The sequence below is a fragment of the Sinohyriopsis cumingii genome, chromosome 14 (genome assembly GCF_028554795.1).
Source record: "Sinohyriopsis cumingii isolate HCF-2022 chromosome 14, ASM2855479v2, whole genome shotgun sequence".
Taxonomy (NCBI): Eukaryota; Metazoa; Mollusca; class Bivalvia; order Unionida; family Unionidae; genus Sinohyriopsis; species Sinohyriopsis cumingii.
In genome coordinates this window covers 41,456,996-41,476,734 of record NC_142974.1, presented here as the reverse complement: position 1 = coordinate 41,476,734, position 19,739 = coordinate 41,456,996, and the positions used below count along the sequence as shown (strand labels likewise).

The window sequence follows — 19,739 nt, the reverse complement described above, 5'->3', positions numbered from 1 at the left end:
AGCAGGTGACTGAAGCAGGACTGGCAAGTCATTGAATTTTGCCGCACATCTATTAGTATTACATGCGACGGAAGACTCCCACATCAGTGATTGACTGCATCCCAGATCAAAAATTGGCATCCAAATACGTGTAATTAAGCGTTTTCGAGACCTGTGTGTGCTCTGATGTCAGTCAAACTTCCAGGAATATCTCACACTTAGCAGCTTATATCGATACTCTCCCACTAATTTATGAGCAATTAATATACTTACCATGCTGTCTTTATCTGGCAGAATGAAAATTTGTTTTGCTGAAATAAATTTGAATTTGTCGAGGTGTGCCAAAGTATACTTAAGGAAGTTCATGTGGGGGATATGTTTCATCAATGAAACGAAATGCTGCTTACAGTTTCAATAGGCATAATATGTTTTTATTCATTTCGTTAAAGAATATTTCAACTTAACCCGATTTTGGCATTCCCGACTTTCATCGCTTTCCAGCCAACTGATATGTAGACCAATGAAACTTGAAAACTGGTCCATTTCTTTTGTGAGAATTTGAATTTATTAGAGAAAAGATATCAGGGTAAGTAAAGTCTGACAAAACCATCATAACTTTACTTTATGGAAAAGCGTTGTTAATGGTTGCCAGTTGTGTGTGATATTTCTGAAAATTTGACTTTTGTTATACTGTTAGTTGACATCAAAACATGCTACACAACGCCATTAGTTAGGCAGTAAGACCCATCATCCTCCCCCACCAAAAATATCGGGTGATGTGTCTTACGTTGTAGGACTAAGTAGCTGGTGGCCAGGTTGGGAATGGAGTCTGACCGCTCTGAGATAAAGACGGTGTCATTCATGGGGAAATGAGTGTAGCAATCGACATACATGATATACATGATGACACTTACTAACCAGCCGAGCTATTCTGGATCTTTCACTTCAATGGTATGTACCTAGGATTGTGAGAGAGACAAACCGGGTTCGATTCCCAAACGCGATCTTTAGAATGTCTCCTCTTCTATTACACATATAAGCCAAGATCAGCAACTGCACATAATCCTCGATACATGGTGCTACAATACAGATAGACAGAGAAAGATGAACCCACCGTCGAACTTCCGCCATGGTGGGATCGACAACAAGTGGCGGAGAACAAATTCTTGGATCATACGTGCCAGTGATGATAGTGGTGCCTTACAAGTCTTTGCTTCGACCGCAAACTGTTAAATAACTAGGCCTCCACTTCATAACTAAATCCTTCCAACAAAAGCATATTAGCACAAAAATATTTCACATGGGTTTAATTTTGTAAAGGAATAGCAGACCTGGACTTTCTTTTTCGCCATACCCCAGGAACCCGCCGAACTTCTCTGCTGTAATGCCATTTGTGTATTATGTTAATTACGTCATCAAAGTGTGTGATCAGTATAAATCTGAACAGGGTTACAAAAAGGGCGAAATTAGCTCAAAAGCAGAAATAAACCGAAATGTACATTTGTTTACCATAATATGTATGAAAACGAATGTATTATGACTTGAACGTGTTTCAGTAATTATAAAGAACAAAATAAAATTTTATTTAAGTGATTTTTATACGAATTATTTAAATTTTTATATTTAGAGCATAACTCATGAAATAAAGTTACTCGGATGTGTATGATTGAACAGCTCGGATAAAAGGCGAATATTAATATGTACATGTAATTAAAGAGTAGGATATAGAAATACCAAAATATATTCACATATTATATATTATATATTTTCTTTAACCTTTGATAATATCGACTTTGACAAATTAAAATAAAATAATTCTTAACAGACCCTCTTCTCTAACAACGTGGACCTATTCTTGTTCGTGAGCTCCTATTCCAACTGACTATAGTAATGGTGGTTGTGGATAATTTTCCATTTTTTAAAAAAAAAATCACGCTTAGATCTCCATTGACCGACATAAAATAGCATGATGTAGGGGATGCACAGGAAGATGTATCCCACATACCGTTGTCATCTAAATAGAACTTTCCAATAATGCGACCTCTTTTCGATGTTTTTCTCATTATTCAGACTAAAGAAGACACATTTAGTTTGCATGGCGTGCGTTCAATGATAGACTGATTTTAAAAACAACTTCAAAGTACTGTGTTAAAATAAAAATTATAATACTGTTTAAAAGTCCCTGCTGACATGACGTCATATGCAGCCATACTGATAGGGTATAAATCAAGTCATTGAGGAATGAAGAACAATGCAAAATTCTACTTCCTGTATTGATCTTACATTTAGTGACTTTGACACTAGCAAAATAGAATCGGGTGTCATACCTGTTTAGGTTGCAAATCATTTCATGGATTTTCGTATTTATGTTTTCGTTTACATCGTATACCACCAGTGTTATTTATTTATTTATTTATTTATTTATTTATTTATTTATTTATTCACGTATAAAATGACTAAACAGCTTTCAGTAGTTGTGGGGTGCACTTTAGAGTCATCGGTAATTAGCATTAAGCCATTGGTTAATATGTGGTGGACACTATAGAGCCAAACGGGATTTTAAAACGTAATTTTAAAATGGTCCATACGTTGACATGGGAAATGATATTATGGAACCAAACATTTATAGCACCTAACAAAAAATTAACATTGCCCTAGGTTTACATTTTGGTTTAGTTTATCGAGCCAAACGTGAAATTTTATGTTAACATTACCCATATTTTCTTTTTTATAGAATTGCAATTTGTTTTACACCATTACAATTCAGCACCCATACTTTAATTATTCCACAAACCGTGCAATCCAGCACATCATTTTGTATTACTATCCAAACACACACACACCCAACACACAAGGAAGAGTGTCTGAGCGTCTATATACACGCTTTCACTCATGTGAGGATATATGTCCAGTTCATCCACCTTTTCAGGCAGTTTTCTTGTCTGTCCGATAGACTCATATCTGTGCTCAAATTTCACACTTACATTGCTGGCTAGATCGACCATGAATGGCATGATTACATACTTATTGATTGTCCCGAATCTATAGTAATAAACCAAATAACGGAAAGTACCAAAACAAATAAGTTTTGTAAAACTTAACAAATAACTTTATTATCAAAATTGTAAATGAAAATGTGAGAGGAACTTACAGTATTTTGAAGTGAATCCAAATTATTCCTGATAAAGTTCAGTGAAAGTCCAAAAGAATGAAAAGTTCCGTATAAATTTCAACATTGGAAATGTACTGGTCCGCTAAAAATCGTGACGTTGTCACAATGACGTTGTCCAGAACTTCTTTGACAAACTTCACAAGTTCCGGTTTCTTTTGAAACCGATCACGTCTATTTAGATATTATGGGTTTGCGAACTACAAGCAAGATTTACTTTCCTCCGAAACTGAATAACTTTACTACGTGTACCACCGAGCACCTCCAAAAATGAAGATTTGACAACGGACGTGTTCATATAACGCATCTGCAAATTGTACGCTTTGCACAATCACACACTTTTAGAAATAATTGTGCTTAGTTTATTATTACTTCCAGTAGATTTGTTTTGAATAATTCAAAATAGTTCCAGGATAATATCATAGTTAAAAATGAGCACTTTCTGTTTTCACTTAAACGTCCAAACAAATGTTTTTCCTCTCATATAATATCTCAGTACCATATAAAACACGTCTGCAGACTTGAGGTTACAACAGAAACACAAGAAATAAGAAGTACTCCAAAAATAGGAATAAAATTTGATTGGTCAGTTCTACACCTTTTACGATTATATTTCAAAACATACCCCCACGTGACAGATTATACTACTAATTATAATGTTAAAAATGCATATTCATGTGACCTAACTCATCCAATAAGAATTAATTTAATTCTTCTAATATACCATCTGACCGATCTGTCCAATGGGAAAACATGTTTACTAATAATTCTATAATTAGTACCTGTCAATACGTAAGTAAGCATCTATATATAAATCCTACACAATTTTGCATTCTTTAATATCTTTTAACCGACCCTATGGACATATACCATCAAATAACAATAATCTGTACAATTTACAGCCATGAATACAAATTACAAAAATTAGATACGATCATATACCAGGAGTTACAAAATATATAGATACACATAACACTTATCTTGGATTCAAGTAGTGTGCGACCAATAGTGTATGCAATGCGTACCACGTAATTCACCACCGAATTGGCAACAAGTGCCCATTGGATGCTTTAATGAATGCACCGCATACTTTTAAATTTACGTGTTCGAAAGCTGCAAAGGAGACGGACCGGAAAGGGCAACGTCCTGATGTCACTGGCCAGCTTCTTTTGATCCAACATTGAGACTCTTGTATGTTTTTCCAAATGTTAATGTTGTCGTCTTGCACCTGGATATTGACATTTGAACATAAAGACTCGGTACTATTGGTGGTCTGGTTAGTGTAGAGTAATTAGAGAAGAAAGAGTTAATAGTGTGCATCGGATCATGTCCAGGATTAAAAGCATATTTTTCCTAATTTTGTAAGCATTTTTAATTTTATCTTAGGTTGTAGGTTGATTTGATTCAAACAGTTTCACCATGTGTGAATGGGCCTGATGATTTGGTTTTTGACCACCTTATGCTGTTTAATTTTTGGGCCCAAATTTTGTTTGGAGAAACTGTCGGTGCATTAGCTGAACTATTTCTTTCATGTTTTTTTAAATTATAAATAACTGTGCGGTTGGCCCTGTTGCTTTGGAGATCTGACCACCTTGTATTCCAAGTTATTTAGGGGGCAGATTGCGGCGTCAAATTATTTATTCCTTGTAAGTCAATCAAACATAACCAACTTCTGCGTCTTAGCCTTTCTCAGTAATATCAGAAAGGTCGCGCTGCATCATTTTCGCTAGTAGCGCAGTAATGCACACCAATGGTACCGCTTTCTATATTAACAGAGGATACACAAGGAAGTACTGCATCGCTTTGGATGGTAAAAGAGGATAGTCAAGGTCGTGCTGCATAGCTTTCCATAGTAACAGAGGATAAAAAGGTCGTACTGCATCGTTTTTGCTGGTAATAGGGGATACACAATATCGTACTGCATCGTTTTCAATGGTAATAGAGGATAGACAAGGTGGCACTGCATCGCTTTCGATGGTAATAGAAGATAGACAAGGTCGCACTGCATAGCTTTCGATAGTAATAGAAAATAGGAAAGGTCGCACTACATCGCTTTCGATGGTAATAGAGGATAGACAAGGTCTTATTGCATCGCTTTCGATGGTAATAGAGGATAAACAACATCGTACTGCATCGCATTCGATAGTAATAGAGGATAGACAATGTCGTACTGCATCTCTTTCCATGGTAATAGAGGATAGACAAGGTCGCACAGCATCTATTTCGATGGTAATAGATGGTAGACAAGGTCGTACTGCATCGCTTTCGATTGTAATGTAGAATAGACAAGGTCATACTGCATTTTCGATGGTAATATATAATATATAAGGTCGTACTGCATCGATTTTGTTGGTAATAGAGGATAGACAAGGTCGTACTGCATTGATTTCGTTGGTAATAGAGGATATATAAGGTCGTACTGCATTGCTTTCGATATTAACAGAGGATACACAAGGTCGTATTGCATCGGTTTCGATGGTAATAGAGGATACTCAAGATCGTATTGCATCGTTTTCGATGGTAATAGAGGATAGACAAGGTCGCACTGCATCTATTTCGATGGAAATAAATGATAGACAAAGTCGTACTACATAGCTATCGATGGTAATAGAAGATAGACAAGGTCGTACTGCATCGCTTTCGATGGTAATATAAGATAGACAAAGGCGTATTGCAACGCTTTCGATGGTAATAGAGGATATACAAAGTCGTACTGCACCTCTTTCGATGGTAATATAGGATAGACAAGGTTGTACTGCATCGCTTTCGATGGTAATAGAGGATAAACTAGGTCGCACTGCGTCGCTTTCGATTGTAACAGAGGATAGACAAGGTCGCACTGCATCGCTTTCGATGGTAATAGATCATAGACAAGGTCGTACAGCATATATTTCAATGGTAATAGATGACGGACAAGATGGTACTGCATAGCTTTCGATGGGAACAGAAGATAGACAATCATCTTGTATGATCGCTCTTCGTATTCAAAATCAAGAGTTGGCCTTAGAATTTTGACATTTTTTTTATACGGGAGCTCAGTGTCTAAACGTAAACTTTTGTGGTCTAGAAGTCGCATTTGTTTCTAGTACACAAATTTTTCTAAAGTCGACTTACAATTTGGTCTTGTAAATGTATAAATTTGCGTGCCTGTAATGTTTTCATGCGAACGGCCTGATCTTACTCGGTCAGTTCAGGCTCTTTCAAGGCATTAGAGTTCATAACTACAGGTGTCAAAATAAATGACTCAGTCTCCTAAACGTTCTAAGAGAAGATACAAATTTAAATGGTTATTGGTTTTCCTATTGTTAATTCCCTGTGAGTGAAGCAAACATTACCACCTTGTGCGGCGGAGACTGATGTTATGGGCTTTTGTATCACTGCATTTTGGTCTTATCAGATGGACCTATGGATGATTTGTTACAAGTGAACCACCATATCATTGCCACCTTGCGCAACTGGGCATGATCGTCTGGGCTTAAGATTTAATTTGTCTTTTTGGTATAAGCGTTTACTCATATTATTTCGTGGCAACTCTCCGATACCAATATCCTACTAAGAAAGAACAACGACGATGATTTTTGGAGGGTAAGTCAATACAAGATTTGTGGGTAGAAGTAGAGACTGAGTTTCTTTGAAGAGATCTTACAGGGAATTTTCTGTAGCAATACAGGTGTTGGTGTTAGAAAATGATACTTATTTTGGGGTATTCCACCAGATTGTCTGAGAGCGGGTGAGGTAGCCCTTCTGCCCGGGAGTGTTTTATAGATCCAACCAAACTGTGAACCATTTCTTCTAGTGGGAATGAAATACCAATCCTCTTCACCGTGACGGAGCTACCCGTCACCCAGTCTAGACGAGAGGAATTTTATCATTTTATAATGGGTACGAACGGATTGTATTTAGATAAGAGATGTGATACTTTGCTGTTATATCTTTAGAGTTATATTTTTCCCTTTGTCCTACATCAAAATGGTATCTCAGGATATTTATATATATTGTGTCGATAGTTTGTACCTTCTGGATGTAGACATTCTGGATAGGTTATCGGGGCTTTGGGGTTTTTCTTTTTGTCCTGGAATATTTATTTTTCTTAATTGTATTTCGGGCATTCATTGATGTCGTGATGAATTATTTCTGAAATGAGACATTTAATGCCTGTTATTTTGATACTTTGTAAGAACCTATCAAAAGTGTTGGAGTTTGGTGAACGCGCTGCTTTAGATGCCTGAAGTTACGGACGAGAAAGAAAGCATCTTGTTATGTACCTGAATTCTATCTACCATGTTGTTGTGTACCTGAATTCTATCTACCATGTTGTTATGTACGTGAATTATATCTACCATGAATACCAATTTTGATGATTCTAAAGATTTAATTAACAATTTGCATAGTATGATGGATTTTGTTGGATTAGAATAAAGATTTGGTGGTTTAATGAAGTGGAATAAACATATCTTTAATATAACTACTGTTCACCGGCTAGATTTCTGCGTTGTTTTAATTTGACCTGAGGGCCTGACAGAACACGTTCACGGGCCAGATCCAGACGCGGGCCGCGTTTTGTGCAACCCTGTTCTATATCTAGTGGTAGATAAGTTCGGTAATGCTTCGGACTCATGCTCCAAGATTTGCGGGATCAATATCCCTCCTCCCCCCCCCCCCCGACCAGCCCTAGTTACTTATACCCGCCTCGACAAGTCTGGGTTATCTTGAGCTGAGACGCATCAGCTCAATTCGCAAATATCTTTCAGCTGATGCCACTAAAACACTTGTGTGTTCATTAGTACTTTCAAGACTGGGCTATTGTAGCTCATTTCTGTCTGGTTCATCTCAATATCTACTCCAGAAACTTCAAAAAGTTCAAAACACAGCTGCTCGGATCATACTTAGAGTACCACGATCAGAGCACACCTCCCCGCTGCTCTGTACCCTACACTGGCCATCCATTCGATCCAGAATCAAACACAAAATTTGTTCTTTGTGCTACATTTCAATGTCGGACTCTAGTCCAACATACCTATCTGACCTCACCCATGTGTACACACCAGCAAGATACTTACGCTCCTCTTCTGACAATCGTATACCCATTATTCCCACTATGAAAACAAAGTCATATGGACAGCGTTCTTTTGCATACCAGGGCCCAGCAACGGGGAATGAATTGCCCACTGAACTTAGACACAAAGACACAGTGATCACATTCAAGAGGGCTCTCAAAACTCACTTATTTCGGCTGCAAGAACAAACTTAAAGACCTAATAATGTTTCCTACCCGAAATATTCTCAGTATGTTTTTTATTTTTAAATGTTTTCTAATTTCATGTTGTTTGTTTTTGTAATAATATTATTATGGTTTTATCTTATAGGTGTTGTATAATGTTGCAAAGCGAGTAGAGTTTCTAAAGATTAGGCGCTATACAAAGTCGTCATTATTGTTATTATTTTTTATAGCCGCCTGGACTAGCCCGGTTATCTGCCTCGGTGTGTCGTTCACAAACGTACTTGACTCCTGTTTTCTTAGCATGATACAGTAAAAATGTGTTCTAAGCACCGTTAAAACCAACAAAAACAAAAAATTACACTTGGTCTCATTACAAATATATGGTCAATAGAATTGTGGAATTTAGGATGGCCACGTGATTAGAAAAGCAACACAAATATTCGGCTAAGTAGCGAATACCTTATACCGTATATACTAGCGCACAAGTCAGATCTGGCTGCAAAGACCCATATACGCCCTCATATAATGCGCCAGCGGATCAGGGTCTGTGCAGTTTTAGAGAAGTAATCAGTAGAACAACCAAAATGGACCCTGCTCTGTTGGTGCGTTATGCGACGGCAGATTAATGCGAATGTTGTTCAGTTGGAGTCAACTAACATACGGGTATGTACGACAGTCTGTTTTGATATGAGGGGTCTGGAACATGATCATGCCAAACATGTAAACTGTTAATTTGCTGGATTACAGTCAACATATATACAGTTTTGATATTCACCATGTCCACGCCATAACTTATTTAACATGATTTTCACACTGTACATGCCATAACTTATTTAACATGATTTTCACACTGTACATGCCATAGCTTATTTCATATGATAATTCACCTTGCACATGCCATAACTTAATCAACATACAATGTTTGTGCTCAGTATCAATGGAACATTGTTCAAGTTATAAATGATGTTGGGTTAAGGTATAATCATCAGTGAATTGTGCAATGTATATTGCAAAACATTGTCCAAAAATTAGGTAATCAACTGACGGTTGCACTTTTATTCTTGCTGTCTTATTCCGAATTTTTTAAAAAAAATACCATATCCATCTCTATCGATGTCACATGACCCTAATTTTATCATACCATATTCATCTCTATCAATGTCACAAAACCATATTTTTAACATACCATATCCATCTCTATGTCACAAGGCCAATGGTGATAATAGACTTCTATTTTCGAATCAGTAAATATTGATATTTTCAATTCAGGTACATATATGGTAGACAGAATTCTGGTGCATACCAATATGGTAGATAGAATTCAGGTACATAACAACATGGTAGATAGAATTCAGGTACATAACAACATGGTAGATAGAATTCAGGTACATAACAACATGGTAGATAGAATTCAGGTACATAACAACATGGTAGATAGAATTCAGGTACATAGCAACATGTTAGATAGAATTCAGGTACATAACAACATCGTAGATAGAATTCAGGTACATAACAACATGGTAGATAGAATTCAGGTACATAACAACGTGGTAGATAGAATTCAGGTACATAACAACATGGTAGATAGAATTCAGGTACATAACAATATGGTAGATAGAATTCAGATACATAACAACATGGTAGATATAATTCAGATACATTACAACATGGTATATATAATTCAGATACATAACAACATGGTATATATAATTCAGGTACATAGCAACATGTTAGACTGTAATTCAGGTACATAACAACATGGTAGAGAGAATTCAGGTACATAATATGGTAGATAGAATTCAGATACATAAGAACATGGTATATATAATTCATATACATAAAAACATGGTATATATAATTCAGGTACATAACAACTTGGTAGATAGAAATGCATTGACAAACTTCTAGAATACTAATATACTTAAAAGCAGAGTAATTAAACACAATTCATAACAATGTTTATATCAAGATGGCTTCTCGTATGAGTATTGACATTCTGACAGAATCTGATATGTAAAGCAAACTGTCTGCAGACTCCAAATATTCCTTAGCAAATTGTTTTATTTTCTCTGTTCATATCATTGACCACACATTTAATTCCCCTGGCGTTGGGTTCAATAAGCATGTTTCAAATGTGTTTTATTACACACTTCACTGGGATCCGTATACCGGATGTTTGAGTCTCCTAAATAGGATGCGAGCAATGTCTGAATCAAATTCAGGTTCGTTGCAAAGTAGGAAGTGAGATATTATCTTGCACGTTCAAATGTTTGTGAACTTCATGTACGAGTTTGGACCGATATTCATAATACGGAGTCACTTGAGACTCGTGCTACTCATATAATTTATATTCTATGCCTCTTCAGAGCGTTGTCATCGATCCGTCTCTGTGTGAATACGTGTTAGCATCAGAGTGTTGGCATCGATCTGTCTATGTGTGAATACGTGAGTAGTAAAGTGGGGCACCCTAGCCTCAATGGGAATTATCATTACAGGACCCCCTGGGACAATCTAGCCTCAATGGAAATTTAACATGGAGAAAAATCGTGGGACAATCTAGCCTCAAGGGGAATTTAACATGGGAAAAAGTCTTGGGACACTCTAGCCTCAATAGGAATTGAATATGGGATTTTTTTTTTTTTAAATTTAAATTTAAATTTAAATTTAAAAAAGGGGTAGGCAATTGAAAGGCTATCTCTTTTCGAGAAATATGGCTGGCCCTGAAAAGGGCCTTTGGTTTTCTTCTTCTTCTAATTTCTTCTATTTCTCCACCAGCTTCTTATTTTCTCCCTTACACTTTTTCTCTTCTTTTCTTTCTTTCTTTTCTCCTCCTCTTCTTTCTTCCTCTTCTCATTTTCTTCTTCTTTTTCAATTTTTTCATTCCATGCTCTCATCCTTATCCTTTCCTCTTCATCCTCCTTCTCTTCCTTTATTTCTTTCAACAGATCACTGATGATTACCTTCATTTCTCGTAAATTGTTTATCTCCATCTTCACTCTATGGGGACTATAAGAGTAGTGATCCTCGGTTAGGTTAACCAACATTTGCTCAAACATTCCTAAATTGTCCAGGACGTTTTGCAATTTTTCAATTTTGTTAAGGTGGTTTGAAGCCATCTTCTTTTTTTATTCTTTTCAGAATGGTTTGAACGACGAATACTGTGGGTTCTTATACGAAAAACGCGGACGTGATGGAAAACATCCCCCTAAGACATTAAAATTGATCTTACCTAGATCATGACCGAACATCGCGCGGACGTGAAGGAAAACATCCCCCTACTTTCTCATTTCATATAATAAAACCCAAACTATACTCTCCACATACGCTAAGAAACAATAAAGAAACCCATAATCTAATATTCACACAAACTTCCTTGAACATTTACAAACAAAAACACACAAACACATACACTCCCACTATTAATAAAGAGTTAGTGTTTATATTCACACTACTCTACCTACACACATTGGCAAATTAATAGTTATTTTTTTTCTAGAGTATTGGGTAGCCCTTAAAAGGGCTGTTTTTTGAACTCCAGATGCACCTATCTAATGGTGGCACCTTCCAGGCCTGGCGCCACACACACATCTTTGACTCCAGTCTCTTTTTACTTTTTGTCTTGAGAGTGCAGAGGCGGGATGATTCGCTTCAGCACCCCAATCCTCTGTCTCGGGAATATTGTATGACATCCTCTCTCCTATTTTCTTTTCCTCTTCTTCCCTCTCTCTTCTCTCCTCCTCTTCCTTCTTTATTCTTGCTTCTTCTACGATAGCCTCCGCTGATAGTTCGTTTACTATGCGCCTGGCATATTCCAGGTGCATCTGGAGTTCTAGCAGCTTCACAATCCTTGTATTCATTGTCTTGCTGTTAACAGGTCGACGATGGGCCCAACTGACGATCAGTTTTTAATTTATACTGAAAGCGCGGACGTGAAGGAAAACATCCCCCTAAAAACATAAAATTCATCTAGTTAGTTAGTTAGTTGGATTATAGTGGTTTTCGTTCTTTTGAACATGTACCACTTTTTTATTCACGCACTGCGTGATTTTTAATTACTCATGGGGGAAGGAAAAGGAGCCTCATCCCCCAGGCTTTTATGTACTCAAAGAGTACTTTTTAATTTAGCCACTCAGGTGTAGGACTAACTAGTCCTTAACAACCTGACTGAAAGGTTAATAGACATGAGTGGGAATAGTCACACCACACACTCGTGTTTCTTAGTTGGATTGAAATGCCCCAGGTGTCAAACCAAGCAGTATGTGACTCCCGCCACGATTGGTCGGCAGCGATGAGGTCACATTAGGACACCCGGTCTTGTGGCATTGACGAAGTGGCCCGCTTTTTTGATATCATCAATTGCCTTTCCCAGTCCGATATTCCGGTAGACAGAGCCTTCCTTTTTTCCACTCTGTTTAGGTGGTGCAGGTTCATCAGCTTCATCGCCGCTGGATGATGATACTTCCAGGGCCGCTGCCAGCGTGGAAGTTTCAAATTCTTCAGTGTCGTCTGCCAACATTGCCTGGATTTGGCTGAGTATGTTAGTAGAAATAGCTGTGGAAGCTTGATTTAAAAGTTCAGCCAGATGTTGTTTAAGAGACAAGGAGACGGTTAGGAGTATTTTTTTTTTTTTTTTTTGTTTTTTTTTATTTTTTTTTTTGTTTTGTTTTCTTTTTTTTTTTTATTCATCAATTCCTTATTTATTTTGATTCCCTATCTTATTGGTTTGGAATGAAAACTTGTTTTTATGGTTGTTTGTATGTTATTATGGAGTCCTGTTTTAATTAATTCCTATTTTCCTATTTTAATTTTTTGTGGCCTTAATTGGTTTTTATTATTCGGGGTATGAACGGCTGTGTCAGTTTGTGAACCTACGAGACCTAGCAGGCCGTCATAATTTCCAAACAGTGATTTTGTAATATTCGTCCTTAACTGGTTTTTATTATTCGGGCTATGAACGGCTGTGTCAGTCTGTGAACCCACGAGACCGAGCCGGCCGTCATAATTCCCAAACAGTGATTTGTTATATTTTTAACTGGTCTTTGATTTACTTTCTTAGATTTTTTTGAGTAGATTGGATTCGTGTATAAAACTTATGATATTTTTGAATGTTAGATTAATATTGGGGTTTGTGTTCATCAAGAATTCTGGGTATGTTGTAGGGGATCCAATTTTATGCTGTTTAACTTTAAACTTAGCCCTTTCTTTTTCAAGTGCATGGCAGTTGTTAAAAATATGCTCTATGTCTTCTGGGACCCTGCAGTGGTAGCAGTTAGGGTTATGTGGTTGTGGTCCTATGTACTGTCCGAAGCTGTTAGCCAGCTTGGTTTTGCCCGTGAGTATTCTATTTATGAATTTTTGTTCACTGCCTTTTGTTTTGGGTGGTTTCCTATTTCTACATACTTCTTTAATGATGGTTTTTAGTTTCCTGCCTTGAGTGCTTGTGTTCCATAATTCCTGCCATTTATTATCAATGAGGGTTTTAGATATGCTATTGAGTTCGCATATGCTATAATCTAGGTTGATGTGAGTGGTTTCGTTTAGTTTTTGTTTAGCTGTTATATCTGCCATATCGTTACCTGGTATGTTAATATGGGATGGTATCCACATAAATTCTACTTGTAAGTTATTATTGTTCAGTATTTTTAACAATAAATTGGTTTGCCTAAGATAGTTTTCTCTTGATTTGGTGTTGTTATTAAGTATTGAGTTTATGACGCTTAGCGAGTCACTTATTATTACCGCTTGGGGTATTTTGTTCTCTTTGATCCATTTGAGTGCTTCAAGTATGGCCCAGAATTCAGCTGTGTATATAGAGCAGAGGTTAGGTAGTCTTCTTCCTACTTTAATGTTAAGTTCGGGGATTACGTAAGCTGCTGCTGTTCTGGGTGGTTCTGTAATTTTGGATCCATCAGTGTAAATCTTAATGTAGTTGCAATATTTTGAGTTGATTTCTTCTGTACAGATTGTGTTTAGTTTGAGTTCCTGTTCGTTTTTATTGCCATATTTCGTAATGAGGGTGTTAACTGTGGGGTTGATATTTATCCATGGTTCTTTGTCATAGTGATTTGCAATTTCTGCTTGGAGTTTGTCTATAGGAAGTTGTTCAACTAATTGATGGACTAATTTCCCTGCTGGTATGTTTTGTGATAATTTAGTTCTAAAAGGTATGTTGCATTTATTTATAGCTAGCCGGGTGGGGTGTGTGTCGGGGTGTGTTGTTAGCCTGGCTGCATATCTGAGGGTGAGTTCTTGTCTTCTAAGGTGCAGCGGCAGTTCTCCAGTTAAGATTTGAAGTTCCACTAGTGATGTGGATGGTAGTGCACCAGTGCAAATAATTAGGGCCTTTCTTTGTATGCTATCTAGTTTTTTGAGGTTATTTTGCGGTGCCGAGTTGTAAATTTGGCATCCGTAATCTAGTTTAGATCTAATTAACGATTTATATAAAGCTAGTAAGGTTTCTTGATTGGATCCCCAGGTGGTTCCTTTAAGGGTTGTAAGGAGGTTAAGGTCTTTATTACACCTTTTGAAAATTCATCTTACCTAGATCATGACCAAAAAAACAACGCGCGGACCTAAAAGAAACACTCACTCACTTTTTTATGCTACCCATCACTATTTTAAAATTTTTTATAAATCACTTTAATAGACTATCCACATACGCAAAGCAATCCAATCTAACCCCAAATATACACCTCAAACACCAAAAAAAAACCATTATTTTAATCTACTATCCACACCAACTTACGTGAGCACTTACAAACACAAACACACAATCCTATACACAAACACATACCCTCACATTTTTAAAAAAGAGTTAGTGTTTATATTCACACTACTCTACCTACACACATTGGCAAATCGATCGTTATTTCTTTTCTAGAGCATTGGGGTAGCCCTGAAAAGGGCTGTTTTTTTTGTTTGCTATGGCATTCTTTTTTAGTTTCTAAGAATGCGATGTCCTCTGAGGATAGACTTTCTGGCGATGGGTCTGCTTCTTCGGAAAGAGAAGAAGAACTCTTTGGTGTCGATACGACAATCGACAAAGCCTCTGTCAGCTTCAGGTTGCTGCTGCTGTTGTTGTTGTTGCTGCTGTTGCTGCTGTCTCTGAAGTCTGTACTTCTCTGTCCATTCTTCTTTTTCCCTATTCATTTCTTCTCTGAAGAGCTCTTCTATCAGGTCTTCAGTGATTTTTAACATTCTCACATTCTCTATTTCTTCTGGCTTCGGTATCAGACTGTGTCTGACCCTATGCAAATTAACGTAGGCTTCGTTGAGCTTAGCTAGTTTGGAGCACATCTTCGTAGGAGGATGAGTCAACAATGGATGGTTAGACTGGAAACAACCCCGGTTCTTAAAGTCAAAGCGCGGACGTGAAGGAAAACATCCCCACACGGTTTTCGAGCCGCAACGTTCAGTGAGTGTCATGCGAGGGATAGTAAGAAATGAAAGAGCATCAATCCAACATTCTTATAGCTAAACAAACCACAAAGGCATTTTTTTCAAAACACAACATTTTTATTCAAAAAATCACTTAACACTAAACAACAACTCTAACATTTTTAACAATAATCCAACACTACAACATCAAACATTTTTTCAAATCAGAAACATTTTTTCTCAATGGACAATCTACTTTAAACAGGGCTGACAACGTTGTGAATGAAATTGTGATTTCCATTGTTGGAAATCATTAGGCCATTGATGGACACTACGTTTCCTAGCTTGAGACAAAAGATAAGCATAATGGTCACAAAACCATCGATCTACTTTCACATCGTTTCTAGCAGAAGAACGAGGATCGAAATGAGTCACTAAATGTTCTAAGGAATAGCCTAGGCTGCGATGATGCAGAAAATACACACAGTATTGTCCACACACCAAGGAATCTGTGCCTTGTAATTTCACATTATTGAATCGGGTGGTCTGAGCATTTCTTCTCATAAAGTCGATGATATCGTCTTCCAAAGGGGGCAATCCGTACGAATCAAAATATTCCACACATCCTTCTTGAGGAAAGTAAACGGCTACCCAGTGGGTTCCTGGGAGATGACTGTCGTCCGTGTTGATCACGTAAGCTTGATGGTCTTTAGGTTTGCGATGAGGGAGTTCATCTTTAGCACAGACGACAGGATTCCAAGAAGCCGTATACGAACTGTGGTTCAAAAGGTAATAAAGTTCCCAGGTATCCATCTTTTTTTCTTCTTCACAGATAATAATAAGTCGTCAATTCGATCCTGACTTTTTGCTTGAAAATGTCTGACGAATAAACGGTTATTCGTTCTGTTTCCTCACTCTGATTCAGGAGAGCTTCGATACGATGGATCTCTTGAGTGGTTAATGGTGGACAAGAATGTTCACGCAAGTCTTTATACCACTGGTGCAACACGTCTTTGTCCGAGATGAGACTCCAAGCCTCGTCTAGATACTCGTCCAATTTTTCTTCTTGACTCAACATCAGGCATTTATCGTGTTGAATTTGACTGGGATGATCGTTTTGACATCCATAGCAATTTTTCTTGATCAATTCCGTCATTTTTTCCACCAAGTGTTTGGCAAAACAGGAGACTAAATGGGCTTCTTGTTCTGGCCATCTCGACTTCATCATGATCACTTCTTCTTTTTCCAGGGTCTCCTCACATTTCATGTCCAAAGTTTCTTCACTAGGTAAAGAGGGATAACAGTCTTCCATAGCTTCTAATAATCTAGAATGACTTCTCTCAAACTGTTGATTTCTATCGTATTATCGAATTCTGCATACAGGATGACGTTCACTGTATCGTCCAGTTGCTTTTTAAACTGAAGTTCAACACGAATCTGGCCTGATTTTATAGGGTGGAAATGTCCCTCGTCGCTGCCTTGGTCTGGAGTGAAATCGAAAACCCACAAAGCATAACCTCCTGCATAATCCTCGTACGTAATGCCGTGACTGGTATTGGTTCCTAACTGACCCGTGGCTTCGTACAGGGACAACTACGATCTCAAGTAATTCTTCTTGGTAAAGTCAGGTTCGAAAGGTCGGGTACACAAGGTCTTGCCATCGCGACTGACTTCGATCTTGGACACGTCAAAGTGTTAAAAGTGGAAAGGATTTTCAGCGAAGGCTCCGTTGAAGGCTGTATTCAAGACCATACCAAGGATTAAACGTTTGGGTAACTGTCCTTGAAACAGATGATCTTCGATCATGGATCGCTGTCCCTTGGGAATGGTGAAGGTTTTCACTTCCACGCGACGTATGGGATACTTGGCGGTCGTTCTGCTCAACGTCTGACTGATGTCGTTTCCTACTTTGGGTAACACTTCCACGCGTCGTACGTAGAGTTTGGCCTCCTCGATTTTGCTTTTAGGATTGCCAGCAGCAGTATCAGCCAACAAATGGAAAGCGGTACTGCTGCGATTCAGTCTCAAGCGGATAGTTACCCCGTTCAGCAAATACTTTTCTTGCAACCACATGTCCAAATGCAAACGATCCATCAGTTCTAAACTGTTGTTATTTAAGATTTTCTTTCGTCTTTCCTCAAAGCCGTCATTGTCTTTATCTAGTAGGTCAAACTTGGTCTCGTCGTCAGGTTCCCATAGCACACAAGCATTGAGATGAGTGTTCTTGGCATCTATTCCGTACGTCAAGAGATTTTCCAGGTAGGCACGGTAAGGGTAAGTATCCATGCTGCTGCTGACCAGTTTGTTATTTAAGTACAAGTCCACTGAGCTGAACAAGGAATGCATGAAATTGTTGACGGGAGCTATATTCTCAGTGTCTTCTACTGCACCATTATCCTTATCTAGAACTTTGACTTTCAAGTACAAGTAACTGCTATTCAGATCGATGTAATCTTCGGGTTGTCCTTTGATTTCAAACTCGATGGGAGCGGAATCGGTCAATGAGGAGACGGGGTGAAATTCCACCCATTGGGATTCTTGCATGGTCGTCATGGTGGGGGGCATGGCAAACAGGTCCAGTTCCGTCTTGGAACAAGCGCAAGATTCTCGGTGCATCATTTTTTTCTTTGTGTCTCAATAATCGAAAACGTCTAAGTCTCGAACGGTTCTTCTTTTCTTGGCCTTTCTCGCTTGAAGTCTGGTGAAAGGGTGTTTTCTTCGTCGTCTCTTTCTACCTTGTCCTTGCTGAATGCCTGACTCGGTAGCGTGCAGGGCATTTATAGGTGTGTCTCGTCGGCCCAAAATGTCTTTGCCCGTTTGCAGCAAGACATTTTTGCCTGCCCTCATGAAGGCTTCTTTAGGGTTTTGTTTGTCGATGATGACATTTTGGATAAATTCTTTGCCTTGCGTCAGTGCCGCATCTTTCAAAGCGTGCAATCCGCGTGTCACCATCGGTTTCAACACCGGGGCCACCGAACGAAAGGCCGATTTTAACATGTCTCCTAAACCGTGTCCTCGCTGTCGAGCAACCCCTCGGTACACTGGATACATGACTTACTTACGAATCGTGAGAAAACCGTTTTCGAAAATGGAGTTTCACCGTGACTTTTCCTTTGGTGAATGGAATATTTTGTCCCAAATCTCCTTTTATAGTAATGTTGACCGTGTCCAAATACGACTTGCTGACAGGCAAATAGTGACGATGGACAAATTCGCGGTGGACGTGGTAAGTGTTTCCACCTTCCTCGTCAGCGTTCGTGGCAGAATCCACTTTGAAAGGAATGACACGCAGTAACGGCACGGAGGTGTGTCCCACCACGTTGTACTCCACCACATCGGAGTACACAAAGATCAAATTCAGTCCTTGGTTCAGTTCTACCGGGGTACGAAAATACTTGACAAAAGTCTCGTTGTCGTGAATGCTTGCTGATTCGAGTTTTTCTTTTTCTACTTTCTTCCTCATCTCCATGTCTCCGCCCAACATGTCAAACAATTCAGGACAAAATAAAATGGACACGATTTTACTCCGCTCAAATTTCATCAAGAAGCGACGAGCTACATTGTGGTACTCCATGGTGACACTTTTGTTCCTGACAATGTCAAAAGCTTTCCCAAACACGCCATTAAACCTGGAGGCTATGGCGCTGACCAAATGATGACCACTAAAATAATAGCCTGGGAGAATGGACAAGTGGTAGGTGGACGTTTTAGTTATGTGATTATAGGTTTTAATGTCAGACATGGTTCTCTTATCCAACTCCTGTTGCAATTGCTCGTCATGAACTTCGACCGTAAAAAAATTCTGATTGGGAAGGACATTGAGGACTTGGGTCGGGTGAATCATTTCTGCTAAAGCCACTTCCCAATGGGCTTCGTGATCTAACTGGATGGCTTGAGGTAATTTGGCCGTGTAACAGCACAACGTGTTGTGGGGAAACACCTCCATGGAACTGTCACTGGGTAAGGTTAAGTAAAATTGGTTTTGGTGACACA

The 19,739-nt window shown here is 38.3% G+C and overlaps 1 protein-coding gene across 1 annotated transcript in view; it reads right to left on the bottom strand.

Annotated features, from left to right (window-relative positions):
- Positions 1-1,391, bottom strand: part of LOC149783630 (WD repeat-containing protein 48-like) — a 67,726-nt gene extending 66,335 nt beyond the window's left edge. Inside the window, exon 1 of the mRNA XM_089931878.1 lies at positions 1,311-1,391. Coding sequence (XP_089788004.1) covers positions 1,311-1,370 — 60 coding nt within the window. The 5' untranslated portion in view covers positions 1,371-1,391. The remainder of the gene's footprint in view (positions 1-1,310) is intronic.
- Positions 1,392-19,739: the final 18,348 nt, after the last annotated feature.